Genomic DNA, 24694 nt, shown 5'->3' with positions numbered 1-24694 from the left:
TACAAAACACAAAGAAAGAAACAGCATTAGATAAACCTCATTTCCTGGCAGAATTTGCCATAAGTTTCTCAGCTGGAAGTCCTGCCTAACCTTAGGGAATCGCTGAACAGGCACCTGATTTACATTTGTGTAAATGAGTGCAGAATGTCTGTTGTAGATGTGTTGGTCTTTTGCCTTCTCCTTCCCCCATCATATTATTCTTCAAAGAATATAGGAGAAATTATGAAAGGGGATTCATCAAATTCCTTTAGATTCAGGTTTAAAAGCAGTCTGACAAAATGGCAGTGTGCACTCCCCCCTCGTTAGTGCTTTGTGTGCCTTTCCTGCAAGGCTGCTTCGAAGCAACACAAGAAAGAAAGCCTGAAAATGTTTAAATTGAGTTTGTAATTAATTTCTTTTTATGGCTCAGATCCTCACATCTGGTTAACATAGTCCTCTCTTCAGCTGGTAATGGACTTGAGACAGTTCTGGACTTTGTGAACCTTGAATCTGAAGGTAACCTGTCACTGGCACCTGTGGATTCTCTCTCTATTTGTGCCCTTAATGTTCTCTGTTGCTATTCATAGTCCTTTTTTGGTTTTATTTTATTTTCAGTCATGTGATGCAGTGTTCTAAGTTCAGTACAGAAGAGTCTGTTGGGCTGTGCCAAAGCCAAAAGACAACCTACAGCAATTCTGATCGTGGAAAGACATAGCAACCTTTGGGATTATTGCTTAGCAACTGCAAACACACAGAGGAGTAAAACTCACAGCCCAGCTCCACAGCAGGTCTGAGAAATCCCTAATTCACTTCAAGATTTTTAATGGTTGAGAACAGATGGGCATATATTAAACCCCTGTTGATTTGCAAAGCCACTTTGAATGCAGGAGGAATAATATCTATTTTGATACCTGCTCCAAAGGTAAGAAAAACAGTTCTTCAAAGCTTCAGAAAGCAAAGGGGAAAATGTTTTAAAATTTAAATTGTATTGAAAAGATCATGTATGAAGAGGGTATTGGTCTCTTTGTGATTGATGAGATAAATATGCTCTATGAAACGTGTTAGGGAAAGGCAAAATTATTTCTGAGCAATGGAATGTCAAAGAGAATGGACTTTGTTTTTTGAAAGAACTTTTATAAGGCAACATCTCCAAAATATTTATCTAAACAAACTTTAGTCCTTCCTGACTTTATCCCACCTATTAAAATTCTCTTAACAGAATAACAATGAAACCATAAGAATATTATTTATGAGCAGATTTGGGTTTTGTACAGAAAACACAGAGAGAATATTTATGTACCTGCAGGGATTCCAGCAAGAATATTTTTCTCACAGAAAAGGAGCCAGGGAAGTGGCATCCTACTAAATAATGGAAAGCTTATCTTGTCTTCAGCTTGAACAAAGGCTTACAGGAAACTTTATATCACACTTCAAATTTCCTGGGTGTTTCTAGAGCTTGCCTCTGTGCTCCATGCTTACTGTTATTTGGGCTCCATTTGGGAATGCCATAGGCCCTGAGGGCTCTCTATATTATTGTAAAATCACAGACTCATAGAATCATTAAGTTTGGAAAAGACCTCCAAGATCATCGAGTCCATCCTTTGACCAAACACCCCATTGTCAACCTGACCAGAGCACTGAGTGTCACGTCCAGTTGTTTCCTGAACATTTCCAGGGACGGTGACTCCACCCCTTCCAATGCCTGACCACCCTTTCAGTGGAGAAATTCTTCCTTATGGGCCAAATTCTCAACTAATGTAAATCAGCAATGAAGGTTCTGAGCCAACAGGGTCTTATCCGAACTGAAGCTGTGTCTCTGTAATCCTCAACAAATTCCAAGTTTCATGTCCTGATTTTAGCATTCCTTTGTTGTTTATTTTTTTGTATGTTCTTCCATGCCCTCTTAGTCTTCATCATCTGTACTGCATTAAAGCACTGTTCTCCATGCTCTGCTTCCATTCCTGGAGTTATGTGGATGCCATGGAATTGAGACTGAACAGTCATGCTGGTTGTTTAATGTTTTGTTTTGTTCCGAGATCCTTTATAAACATTTACTAATCCTCAAAACCATCCTAATAAAAGGTTGAGAGCAGTGTAGAAAATATATTCATCATCTTTCAGAATCAGCCACCTCATAAAGCAGAGCGCAGTTGTCACTTCAACATTGCACAGCAACTGCAGAGGGATTCATGAAGGATGTTTTAAAAATAATATAAGTATTTGAAACTACAAGAACAGTTTATTTTGGCACAACAAAAACAGCTGATTTGGAATGTGACCAGAGCATGGTTAACACGCTGCTTTGAACCAAGGATTCTGGTTTTACAGCTTATTGAAAGGAACTCACCTAAGCAAGGAACAATTCGACAGGGTGGACAGTTTTCCCTTTCTACCATTATAAATCCAGACTCCTTTCCAGGTCATATCCTTTGGTGGCAAAACCAACTACCAACCTAAAAGCCTCTGTGTGGGTCAGGTAGGCAGCTTGAGCCAGAAATCCATCCCATTCCCAGCAGGCAATCACCTTTGGAAAAAAATTACTAGAAGATACCAACAAGCCCATTGAGAAAACAAACCTACAAATTTAATGCTGTGAAGCATCCCACCTACCCAGGCAGTATTTGTACTCCAACAGTGGTAATGAACCAGAAGGTCAACATATTCATAATTACATTTCTGTGCCAGGAGGGCTGTAGATCACATTTATGCATTTCCTGGAGGCTGAACTCGCTTCAGAACAGCTACAAATGCTTAAACAGGAAGAGCAATACATATCAAAAGCAGTGCTATTGCTATGGATACTGAAAGGCCTCAGTGAAAAACACTTTTAAATAAAAACTTGAAAAGGGTAGTGTGGCAACAAGTTCAGAGTGGAGTTTTGTCTCTAATTTGGAAAGGTGTTAGATTATTTTTTAATATCACTCTTCCCTTGCTGTTGTTTAACACTGAGCTGGGGGATTTGTGGTGTGCTGGTGATTTTTTGTGCTTTGAATCAAGTAGTAGCCAGTCTTCTGTTCCATTCTGCATGTGTAAATCCCATTCCAGGTACAGACAGTTATGCATGGAGACATACAGGAACATTTTTCAAATTGTGCCTTGTGAGCAGCTCAGCTTCTCCTGATATTTCCCAGAATGAGCATTTTCAGCAGTGAAGTTCTTGAAATTGTAAGGGGATTATTCTTTTATAGAATAACCTACAATATAAAGTGCTTGTGAAAAACTTATTACAGAGTTCATGGTATAGATTTCCCCTTTCTATAGAAGCTCTGCTGACCCATGCACCTGTGTCCTTGTTACCTTGACAAAATGTCCAGAGGAAAAAACAGCTGCCAAAGTTGAAGTTAAGTAGTTTGTGGGACAAGCTTCCTCACTGTTCTTCACAGCCTCAGAAAAGCTGAAGCAGAGGAAGCATGTAGAGGAATCTTGCTCCTGGGTATCTGGCATTTTCCATTACTTGCTTCCTTTGTCTCATATCCACTGGATTTCCTGGAGGCAGGGAATGGACTTAAACAGAAATAATGTACTGGGGGTAAGAGGATTTCACTGGTTGGAACTGGGGGACAAGTTCCAAGCACTGTTCACCACTTGATTTTTGAGTCTCTAAGTGACCTGGAATTAATCATTCCCCTTTTGTGTCTCAGTTTCTTCTGCCCTAAGAAAGGAACACACTAATTTAGTTGTTTTGTCTCCAAGGGCTGTTGTGATACATAATTAATCTTTATAAATAATTTACTGACCTTTGAAGTAAAGTGTCTGTATTTACTTAAGAGTACAAAGCAGCAATAACAGAATAAAAAAGGAATATAGAAAAATATTAGTTAATGCCTAACAATAGATTCTATTCCTGTGTCACCTGTTAGGGCAGTGCTGCATCTTTTGGCATTATATAACAGCAGCTTTTTTTTCTATGTCACAGTGATTGACTGCTCAGCCAACAGGATCAGCCCAATCTGCAAATCTACAAGATCCTGAACTTGGACATAAGGATAGGGCTGCAACAGAGATGGAAAACAATCAGGGGGATGATGAACTGCCATGTCTTAGTAATTACACTTCGTGGAAAGAGTGTTTTCATGAGAAGGTACAACAAAGGTGTCTGAGTCTGCAGGAGACAAAGGTGAGGATGGTTCAAGCACAAAAAGCAGAAGAAGCACAGGTGAGGAGGAGAGAACCCGGGGACTGGCTGGCCAGAGAGTGGTGCAATGAGGAGAAGGAGACACAAGACACTCGCATCTATTTGCTTGACAATCTCCTCCCTACATTAGTCCCAGGAGTAGAAAATCTGATAATGGAAGTGGAAAGGAAGCATGTGCTTGTATCAGACCAAGAACCAACCAGATTTAACCCCATTAATTATCTTGGAGAATACCTGATGAGACATAACCCTCAGTATAATGTTCCTACAAAACCAGGCCTGTACCTGAGAGAAATGAAGGTGGTCTCGGAGGAGCTCAAATCTTTGAGGCAAGGTACAACATCACAGAGGTGAGAGCACTGACAGTGTGGCTGGTCACAAGGCCAGAGCTGGTGTCTTGGTCTCTGTTTCACAAAAGGAATGGGGTCACTGCAGCCTGGCTGGCAGAATCTTGAGCAAAACACACCTTGTAGAGGGCAGTGCCAGGGATGGTATTTGTCTAGTAAAAACTTGAGAAGCAGGACAAATGCCAGAACATGTCACACAAAATGAAACACTAGTTATTCCTGTTTAAGGCAATATTCTGCCCTTCACAAGGATGTAATTCCTCCTTAGAGTCTATCTTAATTACACATGTGCAATGTAAACTGCTTCCAAACCGGTCTAGCTTAGTGACAGCAGCTCTTTGGGACAGGTGTTAGTATCAACGGTCTAGAGATTCTTCAGATCATTTCTTCTCTAGTCTTCTAAACTTAATAAAAATATAACCTTTTTTCCTCCTTCAGGATGATTTCTCTTGACCAAGCCAACAACATTGTCCTGGCACATTGTAGAAACTCCCTCTCCTGGGATTTTTTATTTAGGCTTTCCTTTTATATTCTATTTTCCTTTTAAAATAGAAACTGGTTTGTATTTTGTTCTGTTGCTTACTTCTAGGCTGTTTGCTTTAGTATAATACTTAACAAATATTGGAAGGGGGTGCCATGGAACCTTACAAAATGCTAAGGTTAGAATATGACAGCATTAGGTGAACAATAATGCTTTATTTTCATTATTCAGGAAAATACAGATGTGAATTTTCAGTTCATAGATGATCCAGAGGTGATTGTGATTGATTTCAAAATTACTCATTCACAACTAAGGCACTTTACGCTGTATCTCTGTCTGTAGAATAATGACTTCTGTTTGAATGACTGTCTCTTTATTTACATAAATAGTGCATACAGCTTGAAAATTGGTTTCAGTGTCTGTCAGGAATTAGGGAAGTAAAATGTTGACATGTCTTATGCATAAACCCTAAATGAAGATAATTGAAGTTCCCAGTATTATAATGCTTAAAAGGATATGTTAAATCTCTCTATCTGAGCTTCTGTCTCCACATTTTCATTAAATATACTGCTGCAGTTTGTAGGAACATGCCTGGTGTGAATACAACAAAGCAGTGTGTGAAGTGAATTTCATACAGTCACGGGTAAAAGAATTTCAGTTTTATTTTCTGTTTTTTAAATGTTGGTCCACTGAAACAAATGAGCTGGGGAAATATGTCTTTCAGTGAGTTTTTACTCAAGCACAGGCTGTTTGAGGGGGATGGTTAGGATATCAGCCTTGCCACACCTTTGCTTTGGGAACGGTTTTGCCATTCATGTTGCTTCACAGAGAGACACCTGGACACAGGACCATATCTCAGTTTTGTTTTGAAAAAGAAATTGAATTGAAATACATAAAAATTCCTGGGGTTTTTGATTGGGCTTTTGTTTGGTTCTGTTTTATGGGTTTATTTTCCCCTCCTAAAATACTCTTGGGTTTCATTGTGAATCAGACCTTATTTCTGGACAGGACAGATTTTCCTGTTGGATGCAAAGTGTTGGCTACCCATGACCTGTTATCTTGACCTTGGCTATAAGCCCATCTTTATGTTTGGAGACAGGTTCTCAATTTGTAGCTCTCAGAGCTGATGGAAAGGAAGTGACTTATCAAGACTTACAGAAATAAATGTCTCCATAGACAGCATTGCCAGGGGGTTTCTGTAACCAGGGCTGTAGCAGGTTTTGCATATCCAGTGGTATCATGGGATTTGCATTCACAGCAGCTTAGGATTTACATATTTGTGATGGCTGTATTGTGGGATTTGCATGGGGTTCTTAAATCACAGTAACACAGGATTTTACCAGCACCACACAGCAGAAAGACTCATGTGAATCACTGGATTTCAAGCAGGAAAGAAGTGCTACAAGAGCAATGCCTGTCTGTGCTCAACATCTCTCACATAAGCACCAGAAAGGTGAGGAATGAAACTTGGGCCCAAATGAAGGTCCTGGAAGCCTTGACAGTACCTTCAGGAAAGGCAGGATTCACCACAGGTCCCCATCTAACACTTACCCATCCTCAGGGAGTTCTCTTGGACTTCCTCCAGTTTCTCCTTAACTGCCACCTGACTGGGAGTCAAGGCAGGAAGGAGAACAGATGGGAGAAACTCCTTATGCGCATGGACTGACACCTGAAACTGAGCCTTTGTCCAGGGATGGGAGTCCTTCAGGCTGAGTCACCCATCCCTGTGTGGGAGGCAGGCAGCTCTCTTCCTGAGGAAACATGTTTGGTTCTGCAGGGAGAAGTCACCTCGCTGCCATCTCATCTTCTCTGGGAAAGTCTGATCAGAAACGAGCTCACTTTGCAATGAGTACCTGGTGCTGTTATCCTTGTTTTGCCCTTATTGTCTGAGGGGGAAAAGTTTTGTCCCACCCCAGGGACACCAGGCAGAAGATGCAGCTGCCCAGTTTTAGGACCCTAGAAATGACTGCAAAACTGCAGCTCAGTGCAGGTGCAGCACAGAATGTAACTTGTGCTGGACACTGCCCAAATTAATCACCAAAGCACCTTGGCAGCTCCAGCACAGCCCAGGCTCTGCTCCCAGCTTGCAAACAGCTCCAGAGGAGGAGCTACCTCTACAAATGGTCTGGTTTTCTCTTTCTGCCTGCATCATATATTGGAGAAAAATCTGTTTGTCCACTTAGGTTGGTACCTGCTGCATTCCTTCTCTCCTCTGGCTCTGGGAAGGAGTCAGAAGATGGGAAAATATTTTACCCTTCCCCTGCTATCAAAGTGCCTGAGGCTGAGCTGTCTCAGCAGCACTTGTGCAATGCCCATCATTGATTAAGGAACCAAATGATTCATTAAGGAACCTCTGTGACAAATGGCTATGAAGAACAAGGACCTTGTGATAAAACTGACTGTGATCAAAGTGTATTGCTGTGACATGTAAAACAGGTCTTTCTGTTCATTAAAGAAAATATTGATGGGTTATAATTTGTAGGATGACCCCAGAAGAACAAAAGAGAGCAGGGGTGGGATCAACCCATTTCACAGCATGTGAAACACAGGGGGAAGAAGGGAAGCAGGAAACGTTAGTTAAAATACAGTTTTTGGAGTTCTCAGGTACAAAAGAGGAGCAATTCCCCTTTCTCTGAGTAGCTACAGAGGGTGTGAAGGCCACGAAGATGAGCAGCTACCTCAGTGCAGAAAGATTCTAGCAGCCTCCATGAATAGGAGCTGTTGTCTCCATATGAACTGTTCGTTTGGCTTTAAGCATTTTGACCTTCCAAAAGGTTTTTTTTCCCCGTTTCATAAATTAACAAAGTCAAAAATCAAAGCAGATGAGTTCGGGATCAATTTTATTCAGTTCTTTTGTTGTGTGAAATGGAGGATTGGGAAAAACATGGCTGGGTGATTAGAGGAGCAAAGAAAACAAAAGGAGGAAGAAAGGGAGCTACAGTCCAAACCTGCAAACTCTATGTGTTCAAAATGAGGGAGAGGCTGAGGTATTATCCCTGTCCTAAGACATTGAGGGCTCTATTGTGCGAGGCTGCTTCAGAAATTTCATTGAACATTGTTCTTTGGCAGTGAAGTGCTTATGTGAAAAGGTACTTGGGTTTGGAGACAATGAAGACTGATGCAATTTTGTTGGTAAATCAACTGTAGCAAAATTATGCACCTGTCTCCCTGCTAGAATTGAAAGGAAATTGAAGGACATCTACACAATAAATGATGAATGTCATTATAAATGTGAAGGTAAAATGTACCACTGTTGAAATTGCACAAAACTAGGAGAGCTGCACAGATGCTTTTCCATTAAATGTCTTCCACATAGACAGGAATTTCAGCAAAAAGTTACTTCCTTTTGTTTTGTTCTTTAGGGTAGGCTTAATCAATCTTAAGTATGCTTATGATGGAATCTTTGTAATCCATGTTCCCATGTCCTACAGGCTGGTCAAGATGAAGGCTGAGGTAAAGAACAAACGTGAGGCAAGGGAGGAGATGGAAAGAAAGAAGGCTGAGGAGACAGCGAGGAGAAAGGAGGCACTGGCAGCTCTGTTCAAGGAGTGGACAGTGGATGGCAGTCACAGAATCCCAGCAGCACTGGTAACTAGGGGAGATCCTTCTGTGGTTGTTCCAGACAGGAGGAAAAGGGCATTTGTGCTGGTGGCATGTGCCCTGTCATGGCAGCGTGGGGCACAAGGATGGGCGATGGCTCTGCCACCACAGGATCAGGGGACAGGGTGTTGTCCACAAATCTTACCTTTGTGTATGGCCCATATGTCTGATTATTCCAGGTGATTTATTTTTGTAATTGTCTACTGTTGTCTGCACGACACAAGCCTCTGACTATGACCTTGATTTTTAGGTTCAGAGTGCTCTGAGGTCTTTTCCAGATGTCACTGGTTCTATTCCTGAAGATATGAGAAAAGGCAAGTTTTCAATGTGTCTTCCTTAGCTTTGCTGCTGTGAACTGAATTCTGATGTGACCTGTGAGCAAATAGCGAATGGATTTGATAACAGAGGAAGAATCTCTAAGGGTAGTTACACCACAAATCTTCAGATAGATTGGAAAGAGACTGAACCACCATGTAACATCAATATGATCATAAAAAGTATAGAAAAAAGCTTAAAAAATCTTTCAGAGAGATAGAAGGACCAGATTTCGGCCCTTTCCACTTATCTCTTATTAGCCAGACATTGCCGTGTTCTGACTGCTGTTTTTAAGAATCACTGTGCCAGCCTTCTCTTTCACGTGCCCTATCAGACAGTGTTTGTCTCATGGGAGGTCTTGGAAACGCTGGCATGTTTCCAAGTGTGGAACAAAGGTGGGATCAACAAAATTAAAGTCTGACAGTGTTGTAACCTTTAATGGTTTCAGGGGAAATGCTGAGGTTTACCTAATGCTCCACTCCCAATAGCCCACCTCATCAAGCCATTCCCTTGCCCAGTCCCAGGCATGCAGTGACACACAGCCCAGAGCCTCTCTACCAGAGCACTCAGCTCTGAAAGATTTCCATAATTCCTGTCCCCTTTATATAGCTCACACTTGACCTCCCCAGATGATGATAATTGAATAGAGCCAGGAACACTGAAGTGGCAACACAAGCCTGCTACCAGCCCTTTACATGGAGAGCCTGTAATGATCATCAGTGATAACAAATGTGCCTTTGCTGATTTGGGATGATAAACAGAGCACTCCAGAGAGTGCTCCTGTTGCTACTGGAGTCACCTCTGCCTGGAGCTCACCCTTGCTCAGCCCTTTTGTGTATTACAGAATTGTTCCTCTGAGTAATCATCCAATACTGGTAGGACATGGTGTGACTGCCAAACACAGTCCCTGTGTTCCTGCTGTGGAGCTGTGGCTCCTCAGTGCAAACAGACCCTGGGACATGAGGTTGTGAAGGAATTTCCTGCCCAGATATTTGCTCTCCAGATGCTGGGGGTGCTCTTCGTACTGTTTCACCAGTGGGCTCCATTTCTTAATTTATTTCATTTAATAGCATTCAATATACATTAACAGAACATTACACTGTGTTTTGTAGTTTAATAAAGATAATGTACAGTTTAGGAACATCTTAACCAACAAGAGATAAATGCATTCTATGACGAATTTTCTCATTACTCCTGATATATTTAGAAAAAAACCCAGAAAAATAATGCCAACAGAAATAGCATGTCTGTGCTCAAAGAACTCATTCAGAAACCTATGTAGATGTTTGATGTCTCTTCTCAGTTCCATTATAGCAGCCCAGAAGCTGACCAAAACATACTTTTGAATATCATCATCAGTAAAAATATTCCCATATTCTTGAGAAAATTACTATGATTTTCAGATTCCACTCTTGCAAAGCAGAATCCATGTCTCTAGAGTTGTAAGGCAGTTTTATCTGTTTGTTAAACCAAAAATCATTTCCTCCCTCACATAATTAGTTGTAAGTACTGTTAAAATCATCGCAATTTGCACCAACTTCTGTCAAGAATAAATATGACTCTAGAATTCTGAATAGCTAAATGCAGATTCTCAGCAAGAGAAAGGCAAGCAGATTTAGATGGTCTCTGTACAGTCAGATGCTTCAGCTACTGTTGGATAACCTCAAATAAATGTCATCCAACATGAGAAGAAAGTTAATGTAACAGCACAATGTGCAGAAATATGTGTGCAATATGCACAATCACAACTGTTGCTTTCTAAACCAATATCCCTTCATTTTTTTTACCAGCAACCCATGACAGGAAGCTGAAAATGTTAAACACGTTGGAAAAAACAGTAATCCTAGAAGAGTACACAAAGGTGAGAAATGAAATAAGAGCATCTGGTTCAGAATGTGGTGTTTGTCACAAAGTATCAGCGTTTCCCTGGGGAGTAGGGAAGGGCTTCCTTTCTCCAGCACCCCAGGTCACTGGTTGTATCTGGACATTCCACATTGCATCTCCATCCTCTTCTCTCTCAACACTTCCATTCAGGCCAGCAGGAGAGAAGTGTGTTGCTTTCCTCAGAGCTGCAGCCTGTGCTGCTCTTTGGGAAGTTACTCTGGGACCAGAGGTTTTCAGGACACCCCTCCCCGTCCCTTTCTAGAATGTCAAAGCCCTGAATCACTTGTGAATTTAGACTTTGCTTGGCTGCTCACAGGAGGTTTGGTGTCCCCCTGCAACCATTAGCCTGAGGTAATTAGTAACATCCTCACAGTATTGTTATTTCTGACTAAGTTCCATTAACCAGAGAAGAACCAAACCATGAGGACCTGGGATGAGAAACTTTCATCCTGAACTATCACTGGTCTGAACCATAAACAAACTGCAACAAGTCTCATAAATATTCATGAAGCACAACCAAGTAGTTTTAAACTCAAAAGCTGTCATTGGGAAACCTCAGAAGTGTGGATTTAACTCATCAAAATCATAAATGTAGTTGGAAGTTTCACCCCATTACTCTGCTGTTCCTCAAGCTGAAAACAACCAAATTGGTTCAAACTATATTTATTGAAGGCTGTCCAGGCCAAGGCTTTGCCAGCAATTTCTACCTGTGACAGAGCAGGATTTTATGGCTGGGTAATTAAACCTGTGAAAAGGGGTGTTTAGAATAGGAATAATGGCAGACCCTCGTTGCAGCAGTTCTAGTGGGTGCTGTTATAATAATTAAAACCAGAGTATAAAGCAGCTGTGCAGAGACTAATTCCAAGCAACCATGTGTGATTTTTTGTGCCTTCTTCCCTCTCAGGAGACTCACATGTTTGGTATTTTGCACAGAGATGCATTTTTATGGTAACTTGTTGAAGGTTTTTTTGAGCATGAAATGAGATATTTTTGAATTTAACCCCAGAATTATTGCGTCTAATTAAGAAGACTATTGTGGATAATGAGAGCCCAGAGAATTGCTTTTGTCACTGCAATGAAGCATCAGTCCATAACCCCTATGGTACATATATATAATCACTGAATGAATTCATGCTCCATTAGCATTAAAAAACTGTTTAAAATATACTTTGTGTACTCTGTATTTTAACTCAATTAAAGATATGACAACAGAGACCAGAAGCACAAAAGACATGGATTGTCAGGCAGTCTGATTTGCCAGGAATGTTCTCTCAGAACATATTCTCTGATTCTTCTTCCAGTGTGGTTTTAATTGAATCAAATGATGATGCTTTCATCACCTCCCTTGGGAACTGTTCCATCATCAGGACAGGGCTGCTTCTAATCCTCAGCTGCAATTTACCTTTGTTCACCCCTTTCCATCATCCACCAAACCCAAAAAGGAATAATCTTCCTCCATGCTGCTCACGGCCCTCTCCCATGTGGAAAGCATTGCTTTTAATGGACCTTAAAATTAAATAGCACTTTTTTTTCTTCTTTGAATTCAGTGCAGCTTTGAGTTACTTAAAGGCTCTTAGAAACTCAGTAGAGAGACCTCACACATCATTGTTTTTGGGGTTTGGTTTTTTTTTTTTTTTCAGAAATGCAGAACAGTGGCTGTTGTATTTTTACATCCTTCGTAACAACCTCGTGGGGTCTTTTATATTTAAATCCCAGAGACCAGACCTTAACAGTTTATTTCACAGGCTTTGTGCTCTAACACACAGAACCCCCAGCAGTCTGGCACAAAGCTATTAGCACCAAGGGAAATGCTCACATTGCCTTTGTAGGGTCAGAATCAGGCTCTAAAGGTGAGATTATTTTCCATGATTGCATGCGGCTTTCTTGATTTCTAGTGAGATCAGTAGGGACAAGAAGAACAGATCCATTGTTTTTGATGATAATGTATTCACAAACTACACCAGGGTCTCTGGGTAGCAAGAAGAGGTGTGCCAACTTTCTTTGGAGAGGTGTCAAAATCTCTCAGTTAATAACAAATAAATGTATGTTAATTATGTGTACAGTAATTGACACATCAGCTAAGAAAAGCTTAAGACTCTGATGGTGCCTCCTGCCCACATGGTGCTTGAAAACAGTGTCCTGTGAAGCTGTTAGACAGAGTATTAGTGAAGGAGCCTTTGGACGTGTCATCAAGGTGACATCCAAAATAACAAGCTGCTTGTCCAACCTGCTTTATCCCAACAGCCTCTCCTTTAAGGTTCCTCTGTCACAGGGTGGGATCTAATAACCCCAAGGAGCTGGTGGATACTCGTAGCCCCAGATGTGCCACCTTCTCTCCAACCTACATCCTCTTTTTATACTGAAATGAAGAAAAAACCCACATTGCATTAGGAGCTCTGCTTTCCTACCAGCCACCCCTCAGGCCATTGCTTTTTTCCTGCTCTTCCTCTCTTTTACACTTGTCCCATATATTTGGAAATTATGCAATATAGACATGAATAATAATAACATATATTAATATTTCAGCTGGTTAATGCCTGTGTGGCATTTCAACAAGTCCGAGATGTTTTAGCACTTATGTCAGGTATTCATACTCTCAAAATGGGATAATGGGAAATGTTCCGTGCTTTAGAAATTCCTCCTTTTAACTGTATGGGCTCCCTGTTAGTGTAGCTGGCTCCAGAAACCTGCTGTAATAATTCAGCCCAGGCTCTGGGATTGTGGTTTATTCTGATGGCCATTATTATTTATGTCATGCACACCACATTTTTAGAACCATATTGCTTTTGCTCATAAAAGCCACATGGCTATAAATCCAAAGCATTAAAGTGTCTCCAAGGCTGGAATGTAAAATCAATTTGAAGTCAGTAGTATTCCCAGTGTCAGAGGACTTGGGTGACAGCAGGCTCATTTTCAAAAGGATCTTTCATTTTTTTTTATTGTATCCAACTGGTCCTCTAAACATTGAAATTGTAGGCAATGCTCATTTTGTGGCATTTGAGAGTTGAGTGACTGTCAGCTCTGCACAATGTAATGGCTCAAAATGCCTCCTTGGGAATAAAGTCAGGAATACTAAATGCTGCAGAAAACCATGGAGAACTTAAATCCTCCACAAGAAAATTGAGCTTAAGCCACAACATTTCATAGGACAGATCTGATCCAACATCTCTGAACCACTGAGCTTGATAAGTGACCTCTGGACCAGGAAAGGAACTGTTCAGGGTACATTTCTGCAGTGTCCCGGGCTTGCTTGGAGAATATTGTTTCTTCTGAAGGGAGAACCAAGCAGGCACCAAGTCTGTTATGTTGGCAGATTAAATTACGATTTCCTAAATATTTCATTGCATGCAGTAGATTTTTAGGAGTTCAAATAAAGGTGAAAATGCTTGAAGAAAGCTAACCATGTCCACTGCTGCTTTCTCTCCATAGCTTGTCCTTTCCTACACTGAACAGGTTTCAAATGATGAGTTCCAAGAAATCATGGAATATCTCCATAAGTGTGCTGAGGACTTCCAAGAAGCAACAAAACATGATACGCAGAGGCAAATTTTTGTTGCGCTCTTCCAATATTGTGATTATGGAAAGGTAGGCAAAGCAGCTCTCAGCCTAATTTCAACATGGCCATGCTCCCAGTTTGGTGTTTCTCTGGGTCACTGCTTGCTTTTTCTTTGTCTCAACTCTAGATCCTCTCTTTGTGCTGACTCAGCAGTATTTTAGGGAACAATAGCTGCCGCACTGTTGTCAAATTCATAGTTCTTACACACAGAAACATCCAATAGCCTATTAACTGATGGCTAATTAGAAACTGAATTACCTAAACTGATGACTTGGGACTGAAGTTTGATGATTCTGGAGAAGAAATTAACCATGGCCTTTAATTGTAAAAATTACCTGCTTCCACAGCACATTCAGAATATTTGAGTGCTCGTTTATCTATTCAGCCACATTTCAGCAAAGATAATCTGATGTAGATTGACTTTAACAAATGTGCACATTACTTCAATAATTACATATATTGCATTAATTATGTTGCATTACTTTATAGATCTTAAGGGCTTCTATCGATAAATCTCATAGTTAAAATTTAAAATGCAAAATAATCCACCTTTACAGCCTCTCTGAGAACAGTACTGTGAACTTCAGTTTATGGACAGGAAATTAAAATACAGTAAGTCAGTTACAGAGCTGGAAATGAAACTCAAAAGCCATAATTTGGTTTTCAGCAGCTCTAAGCTCTATCTATCATCCTCTCAGTACACCTGCATCCCCATTAAAAAGCAAACAAAAAAAGTGCTAGACTTATTAGAAAATCAGTAAAGAGTGGGAACTGAAGAATCAATGGCATAAATTATTGCCAAAAATTTGGGCTTCATCCAAAAAGTGTGGTACTCGTTATGAGTAGCCTCAGTTTGCCAGTTGCTGGCTACTACAGAGCAAGCAGTTGCCCTAACCTTAGTTCTCTCTCCTACATAAATTATATATTCCACCCAGCACTCCTCCAGTGATGCTTGCAGCGCCTACCCAGAGTGAACTGTGCTCTACAATGTCATGCTAATAATGTCATTACCGCCAAAAGAAAGGAATTACAGGGCTCGTTTCAACACCAATAATGTGTTTTAGAGAATGGCAGGCAAGCTGCTGTTTTCAGGGATGAGGGAAGAAATGTGTCTGCTTCCCAGCTAGGAGACATTTCACTTTCCTACAACTCTGTCAAGAAGGGCTATGATGGATCCTCCTGGCTACAGGGATGTATAAACCTGAGTCCTGTCTTTGCCAAAGATTTCCAAAAGATCCCTTCTTTCCTTTTATGTTTTAAAGTGACTTTCTTCCTATTATTTCTGTGGCAGTGATCACCATCTCCATGCTACTAATCCCAGTGGAATCTCAGAGGCAAAGAGCCAAAAATACTAACACAACAGGAGTGAGCAGCTATCAGCAATGACGCCACTGCCGCCGAAAAAAAACTGATCAGAGCACAGAGTTGTGGTTTCCAGGCTCCGAGGTAGCCCTGCCCTGCAAATTGAGTTCACTGAAGTGTCGTGTGGGCCACGCAGCTCTTTTAAACCTGACCTGGTTTCTTTTGTGAAGTTCTACTGTACCCACAGGGGAGATAAAAATGCAAAGTAACCCAAGGACTTCTACCACTTGAATGCGATCCATTACCTGTAGAGCCCATTCTGCAAAGCACAGCAAAGCAGTTGTTTCAGTTCCTAATTTCCATTTGTTTGGTGGCAGGCAGTTATTCCAGTCTGCATGGTGAGTGTGGCTGGCTGCCTCAATGAGCTGCAATTAGGGCCAGGGAGCTGAGAAAGCAGTGTTTAAATGACAGTCAAATTAGAAGGTATCCACATGATCATTATCATGATTTCGAATGCATGCATCCAGAAGGATGGCAGCTCAGCAAGGACAGCCTGGACCATACACTGCAGCAGCAACTTCCCAAGACAATCCCAGAACACAGTTGGAACACTGCTATAATACCCCAAAAGGCAATGGATCTGTGAATTTTAAGCTTGTTGTCTCTGTGCTCACTTCTATCGCTTTCTTTTATAACTATGCATTAATTTCCAGAGATGTTTTAAACCCGGGATTTTTAAATGAAATTGAATTTAGTCAGAGATTAGTTTTCAAGCTACTGAAGTTTGAGACACTCCTGACTATCTTTCTTGAAGTACAGCAACAACGAAGTCTGCTTTCTCATGACCTTTTCTGAGTGCCCGTTCTTCTTTCTTGCTCACTAACAAGCTCATTGTAGGGTTCAGGATACGCACATCACATTTCCAGAAAAACAATCAAGTGGTTAAACACTGACCTCTCCCTGATTAAATGGCAAGTCTGGTTTAGTCTGTGTTGCCAAAGGAATTACTCATAGGTCACAGAACGTTGGTGAAAACAGCTGAGAATCATCACCTGCCAATATCTAGGTGACAAAAAAAAATAGGTCAATGTATTTCAACTCCGTGGGCACTAAAGCTGCCCCGAGTTTTGGGCGGCTGTACAAACACAGATGGTTTTCTGTTGTGGAGAGGGGAGGTTGTACCTGTCCTGCTCGCAAGGTGCAGCATGAAGGGCAGGTGGGCAGGAATCTGTCATCAGCCTCCTTAGTCACACACCAAGTGCAAGGAAAAGTCGCCTTTTCTACTAAATTTAGGAACTGGGGAAAATAGCACAGCTGGGGAGAGGAGTTGGAAATGGTTTCTTGTTGTAGTGCTCCTCTCTTCTATAGAGGGCTGTACTGTGACATGTTCTTCCCAGAGCAAGTTGTAAGGAAAAGTGTCCTGAAATAACAGGGAGCCCTGCTAAAATGGCAAGTCTGTGTAAATTGGAAATGTTTAAATAAGTAAATAAACCCCTATTAATATTTGACAATTTCAGCTATTTTATCTATTTTTATATATTTATATATTTTATATAAAAATAAAATTATTGGATCCAAATAACAAAAAACTCTTCAAGAATTTGAGTCATCTAAATCCTCCAGTTATATTATTTTAGTATGCCAAAAAGGCAACTAAATCCCAAAATAACATCCTTATTTTCTTTTGAATAATACTTTATTCATCTATTCCCTTTTTAATAAAGTAAGATTATGCATTAGTACTGCAAAGTTCAGGGCAACCAGCAGATGATTGTGACAAGTAACAGCTGAGGAAATTTGAATGAAAAATTAGGTGTGTGTAATGGAAATGCTGAATGGAGAATCCAAATATTCCACAGTGATCTGGTAACGTCTTCAAAAACGTTGAGTGTTTGTGCATCTCCTAAACGGATCAGCACCCGATCTGATATATTCAACTGAAAGACAAACAGGCAAGAAGAAATGTTTGCAAAGGGGTGTGCAAGGTTATGTTAATGTCAGAAGATACTGGGAATCAGGACCTACATGTTGTAAGTTTAGGGGCAGAATTCTGTGATTATATTTGTTGTTCCAAACCCACCCGTGGCTGAAATTCAACCCTGATTTTCAGCATTTTTTTACCAGCAGGAATTAAATTACCAGAGTCTGAAACACTAAAATTGGACCAGATGGCTTCTTACATTTTAGTTCTGGTCCTTTCTTCAGGAACTTTCAGTTCCCTGTAGAGGAAGGTGCTGCAGTACCAGCAAATGTGATGCGTTCACTTAGTTCCAGCATTAACTTCACCAGTAGGTGCAATGTGTATCTCTGAGCTGTTTCCAAATCCTCTAACTATTGGTGCCATTAATTACAGTTTCAGGTTATAAACAATGCCGTCATTTTGAAATAATTTCCAGAAAAGAACAGCAAAGTTCTTCCTTTATTTCTTTAGTCTAAGGACAGGAAAAGTTCACAAGGATTTAAAAGCCTGGTGAATTTTACATTTTGCAGTTTTTAATCTAAGAACAAAATGTGAAAAGGAAATCAATAATTCAGATGGAAAGCTACTCGCTACAAATAATGAACTTAAGTAAATCTGTTTCCTAATTAACTACTTTATTTCACTAATGGGAGGGAGATTACAAAGGTGGCAGGACTTAAATAATGACAACAGGAACACATCATAAAATGGAAAACTTGCAATCATTTAGGTTTGCTTTACTTTTTAAACCCCACAATTTCCTGATTGGAAATGACCCATTTCATTGCCTTTTCCTGGGTTTGTCATCTGTGTACACTCACCCTGAGCAACAAGGATTTAATAAACTCTGCACCTTCCTCTGCACTGGAACTGCTGATACCTCTCTCACCTCTGTGGTCAAACATCTATGAATTTTAAAAGGAAATTAGGGAGGTTGTCATAACAGCTCAGATTTTTGGACTAATTATGTTTCCAGGCTAATACATCACACTTCAAAGGAGGTGATGGGGCACAAACCCAAACTACAATGTGCAGTCACTAAGGTAATACAGCACAGCCCATAATACACGAAAATTCTTCCATGGTACTGTCAGGCAATCAATATCGGTCCCGAGAGTATGAAATGTTGAAGCTTTGATCTTTACACGAAGAACTCCTTTGGCAGAGCAGTTACAATTATCTCACTGTAATTTGTCAAGGACATGGAAGAGGAAGAGCCTGCAAAGTAATATGTGTGGGGACTTCCAGCTCAGCCCAGAAGAAATTTTTGCCTCTGTGAAATAAATTAACTTCTTTGAAATTGGTAGTGATGTTCTGGTAATGGATAATTATCAGTCACAGGTAATTCTTGGCTAATGGTGCTTTTGTAGTGCTGCAAATGTTGATGTAAGTCGCCAGAATCACAGGAAAAACCCAATAATTGCAATCTTTTTGCCTAGGTTGGTGTCTTGGATAGACAAAAAATACTGGCCCTGCTGAGACACTTCTATGACAGAAGCCCCATGGCTGACAAGTGGGAATTCTGGAACCCCAGACAGTGTGAGCACGTGGGATGTTTCAGTTGTGGGTAAAACACTGTGAGCCCACACAAGGTTGGATAGTTCAGATATATTTTATAAGTGTTATCAGAAATGAACAGAGCCCAAAAAAGGACTCAAAGGAGTGCTGTGATCTAGACACCAGAATTTGCAAACACGTTTTGTAAACTGTGATGCAATGTTCAGAAATGCTTCAGCATCCAAAAGTTTTCCTTGCTACACAATTCTGAAGTTCTTTTTGGGAAATAGAATTAAAGAAAGACTCTTTCTGAAACAGTTTTTCTTTCTTACTGGGCAATATTAGAAGTTAATTTTGTGTTTGCACTAAAACACCTCCAGGCACACAGAAAGATAAAGAAAAAATGCAGGGAATCATCTGCATGAAAGTAAAATATTTTAAAGATATTGGACATTCATTAATTGCTCAGATCAAATGCAAGATGAATTACATCCCTCCTTCTTAGTGTAGAGAATGAGGAAACATTTCTTTCAAAAGAAAAGTGGTGTAATACATAGCCAGAAGTGCAGATCTCTGCAGGCAAAGACATTATTCTGAAGCTTTGTGTTCCTGAGATGTGTCCTTGCAGAAGATACTTTCTGGTAGTTTGTATTTACTTGGCAATACCTTTTTTCTTTAAATTTTCTTATGCAATACTAGAGAACATAAAACCAATGCAAACTATCAGCTCACCCATATTTTTTCTATTTTAGGGCCAATAATTAAGCTGCAAGATATTGATCTTATGGATTTCTGGGGAGGCCTTGGTGACCAGGAAGTTTGTGAGGAACTCAGTGAAAATTTGTTCTTGTCTCAAACAGAAATTTCTGAGAGAGAGATTTTAGGAAATGAAACTGTAGATGATGATGGGCAAGGGACTGACAGAATGAGCACCAGTGTTACAGAAGGAGTTGATGAAGAAATGGGCATGAGTGAAGCTGAGACTGGAGGTATTTCCAAGGAGGAAAGTGAAGCAGAAGAGCCAAGTGGTGCTGAGCTGAGCAACGGAGATGAGGATGCTGTGTCAGCAGTGGAAAGCACTGGCCTTGAAGCTACTGATTTGGATGGAGATACCATACACAGTGAGAAATCCAGCTCCCTTGAAGACACCAAAAGTGAGAGGGAAGCTGAGCCTGGAACTGCAGACAGACAGGATGAAGCTCTGCCAGGATCAGCCTCTGATGCAAACAGTCTCAGTACAGATGGAGAACCTGGATCTGGAAAACCAGAGGAAGAAGAGGAATCCAGCCTGGGTAGAGAGCCTGAGACAGAAACAAAAATGGAAGGAGATCATACCTCAGACAGAGAACCTGGATCAGAAGGGCAAGTTAGCCAAGAGGACAATGGAACTGCAGAGACAACACCTGAAGCTCCAACCACGGCCTCAGGAGACAGAGCTGTGACAGACACGGATGTCACTGATTCCCAACAGGATTTTCCGGCTGCAGAGGCTGTGGAAGAAACCCCTGCAAGCAGCAAGAACCAGTCTGACCAACAGACAAGCTCAGAGACAAGACTGCAGGATGAGGACCTTCTGCATGACCTGGGTAAAGTGTTTTCCTTTTTTCTGACACACCTCAACCATTTTTAATGTCTGTATTTGGACTGGTTTAGCTATAGGGTGTTTTAAATCCATTTCAAAACCCCAAGAGTGATTTCTGAGTAGAGAAGATCATAAGCTTTGCTATCTTCTCAGCATGGTGTTTTCTGCCAAGGTTTCAGAGCTTTTTACCCTCACAGGATGGCAGGTGAGTCACTTTGCTGGTGATCTGTATTCAAGGTGCTGAGCAGACATTTTAATTCAAGTAGGGACTTTGTGAAGCAGCAGCATTTTTATAATAAGGAGAAACTTTATGTTCTGTTTCACTCTGTAATTTTACTATAGCAGGACAGGAACCTGAGCACATTAAATCTAGAAATTACTTAAATAATTTTTAGACTGTGACTACCTGTAGGGAGATGTGCTATGAGATCATCTAGCAGGAACCTTTTATTTTAATCTCTCACTGTGTTTCCAAAGAATGATCATACTTCATTGTCTACAAAGGCCCTTGTTCTAGGAAGGCTGTGATCAGACAACTGCGTGTTTCAAAGAGGTATTTTCTTAAACATCCTAGAAGGGCCAACCTCCTTGCTAGCACTCTGTGAACACTCTTGTGTCTCACAGTTTAGAGCACTGCAAGAACTGGGTCTACATTGTCTGAGCAATCCAGTGACAGATTCATTATGCAAAGGGTTGTAAAGCTGATGGTACAGCCCCCTGGTACCTACAGCTTTCTGTGGTAACTTCCAGTGCACAGCACTACCCTGTTATTCAGTCAGTCCCTGGATGTGCATCCTGTTTGTTTGGGACACGCAGTCCTTCAATGAGGTCTTTGTCTCAGACAGCCCCCTGCTGAGTAACAGCAATTCCAGCTCACCTGTAGTCAGGGTTTGACCTGGCTGTGCAATGGCATCCATGCCAGACTGGATCTGCAGAGCTACTATTAGAACAGGATAAGCAGATTAAGGCCTTTACTCAGCATGGAATCAGTCTGTATTCAGCTGTAATTTCCCTGGATAGGAAGTGCAGGATTGAGGACTGTGTTGATAGCTGCCAAGTGGTTGGCTTTAGGGCAGCATTTGGCTTCCTGTGACACACGGTGTTTTCTGCCTTTCAGACTCAGGTCCCAGCGTGGCAGAGATTCAGAACCATCAGGATTCTTGTACTGAGAGTTCCTTTGCTGCAAGCTGCCTCACCCTGCCACAGTTTGTACAACTCATGGACAATTTTGTTGGTGAAGACGTTTCTCTGCCTACTGTGAAGAGGCTTACTGCATTTATCAAAGGAGAATACAAACAGACAAAAGAGGAAAAAATGAAACAACTAGAAAAAGTAAATATTGATAAGTTTTGCTGATCCCATGTCCAAACAAAAACCAAGCAAATGCCTACAGACACTTAGCAAAGTCAACTGTTAATCTCATGCTGGCAGAGCTCTCCATTTGCAGCCTTGCATCCTCTGTTTCTTCAGGAGACCTTTTACCCCTTTGTTTCCATATAGATGCTCCCTCCCTAGCCCTCAGCTCTGGAAGTGATGACAGACTCATCCTGTAAAAGGTTTTCTGTCTGTCCTAGAGTTGGACTCAGTGAGACAACAGTTGATAGTTAATTGTGAAAGAGCCCAAAACATTCCATTCTGTTTATTCACCTTTATAATAGCCAAGAACCTGATCTCTGACCTACTGCACTGGCATGTACACAGAAGATTGTGGATATTTGGGGAGGATTTTAAAACAAGTGTGTTTGGGTTTGCTATGTGCATGGCTGGATGTGTGCACAGGCTTCTTTAAGTTACAAGGTGCTCTTGCCATGTGTTGAAAAAAAAAATTCCCCTTCCTCATGCCCAGCATCAGGGTACCTCATATTACTTCAGGTCTGTTTTGTGGTGCATTTCTCTAGCTGTGTTTTCCTCAGATCTCTTTCTGGTTTCCCTCTGTGCTGCTGACCTAATTTGGATGAGATATTGGATCTGACGGCTCCATAGTCCTCACTGAACACAGCACACACTGCCAGTATTTTGGCCTTTGAGAGAATTCCACTGCAGCCAGTTATCCCTCTATGCTGGGTTTAGAGGACAAATGGTAACATATATTTGCTTGGAGCCCACACACTTCAGGGCAGCACCAGCAAAATAACAGTGTACAGAAAGATGAACTGTCACATCTTGGGGTGTCACTGACAAGGCTGTTGTTAGTTCTTGCTGGGAAGACATTTGTGTTCTGGGAGACTTGCACTTACCTGAGCTGACCTCACCTTAAATCCAGCACAGGCTTCATTTGTTCACTGTGAAATAACTCTGCAGTGCTAGTTCTGCCTGGTAAACTGAACTGTCACCTGTGTTTAGTGTTTCTAAGTATCTCCCAGGTTTGATGATTCAGCTCTAGGTCTGAGCCGTGTGTGTACAGATTCAGCCTGGCCCATAGGAATGATGTGATTGGCAGAGTGTCCACACTTGTGTGGTGTCCAGCATCATTGTCCAGGAGTTACCAAAGCAGCATCAGTGTCCAGGAGTTACCAAACTGTTCCTCTGTTGCAGGTTCACCACATGTCTCACATGGCCCAAAGGAAGCAGCTTTTGGAGGCACTTTTTGAAAAGTGGGACAGCAATGCATGTGGGTCTCTGGACCTGAAAGAGGTGGTTGCTGTTCTGAGCAGATTCGAGGGAGGCATGGGAAAAGTGGCCTTGATAAAGGGTAAGGAAAATCTCTGCTCTGTGAGAACACAGGAGGCCTTCAACCATTCAGTGACAGGGCTAATGACATTGTTGCAAGCACCACTTTGGTTTTGTAAGCAGTCATAAGCATACACAGTATGAGGTGTAAAATGGAAAGTAACAGTTACCTAGACCTATTTGTTAATGCATTGCTCCATCCCCTCCTCCTGTGCAAGATTCCCAGGCAGAGTAGCCCGATGTTTTCATGACAGTGGGATGTGTTGAAAAATTATTTCAGCTGTAACATGCAATGTGTATACATGTGATACGGCAGTGAAAAAACACACATAAAGCCTGAGGACATGTTTGCACTTTTAGTCCAGTCCATCTGTGTTATCCAGCTATTTTTGATAGATACATTTTACTGTGCTTCCTGCAGGAATGTACCTTACAGCAGAGAACAGCTTTCCTTATGGGTCTCAAATAGCCCGTAGTTATCCACACTGTCACACAGCTCTCATGAATTACAGAGCAGCTTCGAGTCTCATTTCTCTGTTGGTTTATTTCACTGCATAAACTTAGCAAATTTGGTCCTTGATAGAAAAGACTTGGGTCCAGCAGAAATGCTGCAGGTTCGCCTGAACCGGTCTGGCAGCCTCATGCATATTAACATGTGGGCATAAGGTGCTCTGAAACACTGTAATAGCAATTGTGAACATGTCTGCATGTGTGCTTGGATGGAGAGGACTGTTTTTTTCATCTCCATGCTCATCTTCATGCTGCTTGTTCTGCTGCAAATCACTAAAAATGGCTCACTTTGGCAACCACCAAAATCTCTTTATCCTTTAGCTCACTGGAGGCAGCTGGTGGGGTGGGGAGCACACCAGCATGTCACAGTTAATCATCTCCAGGCTGTCCAGCCGGGAGAAACTGGCAGTTTACTGCTCCCTTGTATTCAAAGCATGCCAGAACATACCACAGAAATATGGAAGGACACAGTCCCTTCCATGAAGAGCTCATAAAATAAAGGACAAATAAATAGAAAGGGAGCATAGCAAAATCAATACCACCTACCAGCAACATAAACTATTTCTAGCAGCCTCAACCTAATCTCTCAAGGATGTGGAACAAGCAGGTTTGGGGGAAGGGTTCACAGACATTTCACTTCTCCTGGATGGAAACACAGAGTAAAAAGTGAGTAGAATTACTTGATTGTCCTAAAGTGTAGCATTAGATATAATGGGGAAAATAATTCATTATGCTATGGCTCAGTAGTGAAGGAAGTGATCATAGCACATTCAACTTCATGCGTATTCTCTTTCTTCATCCCTTTCTTCAAAGTGAGGAGAAAGTGGAAGTGAAAATCCAAACATTTTATATGATCAAAAAATTCTCCATCCTAGT

The 24694-nt window shown here is 41.2% G+C and overlaps 1 protein-coding gene across 1 annotated transcript in view; it reads left to right on the top strand.

Moving 5' to 3' along the window:
* Positions 1–3898: 3898 nt before the first annotated feature.
* Positions 3899–24694, top strand: part of EFCAB5 (EF-hand calcium binding domain 5) — a gene marked incomplete at its 5' end in the record, with an annotated part of 29018 nt that continues 8222 nt past the window's right edge. Inside the window, 9 exons of the mRNA XM_032130344.1 lie at positions 3899–4464; positions 8374–8530; positions 8793–8856; positions 10648–10718; positions 14171–14326; positions 18999–19098; positions 19809–20646; positions 21754–21970; positions 23174–23330. Coding sequence (XP_031986235.1) covers positions 3899–4464; positions 8374–8530; positions 8793–8856; positions 10648–10718; positions 14171–14326; positions 18999–19098; positions 19809–20646; positions 21754–21970; positions 23174–23330 — 2326 coding nt within the window. The remainder of the gene's footprint in view (positions 4465–8373; positions 8531–8792; positions 8857–10647; positions 10719–14170; positions 14327–18998; positions 19099–19808; positions 20647–21753; positions 21971–23173; positions 23331–24694) is intronic.

The sequence above is a fragment of the Corvus moneduloides genome, chromosome 20 (assembly GCF_009650955.1).
Source record: "Corvus moneduloides isolate bCorMon1 chromosome 20, bCorMon1.pri, whole genome shotgun sequence".
Classification (NCBI taxonomy): domain Eukaryota; kingdom Metazoa; phylum Chordata; class Aves; order Passeriformes; family Corvidae; genus Corvus; species Corvus moneduloides.
The sequence above is the reverse complement of the archived record's forward strand: the minus strand, read 5'-3'. Positions and strand labels throughout refer to the sequence as shown.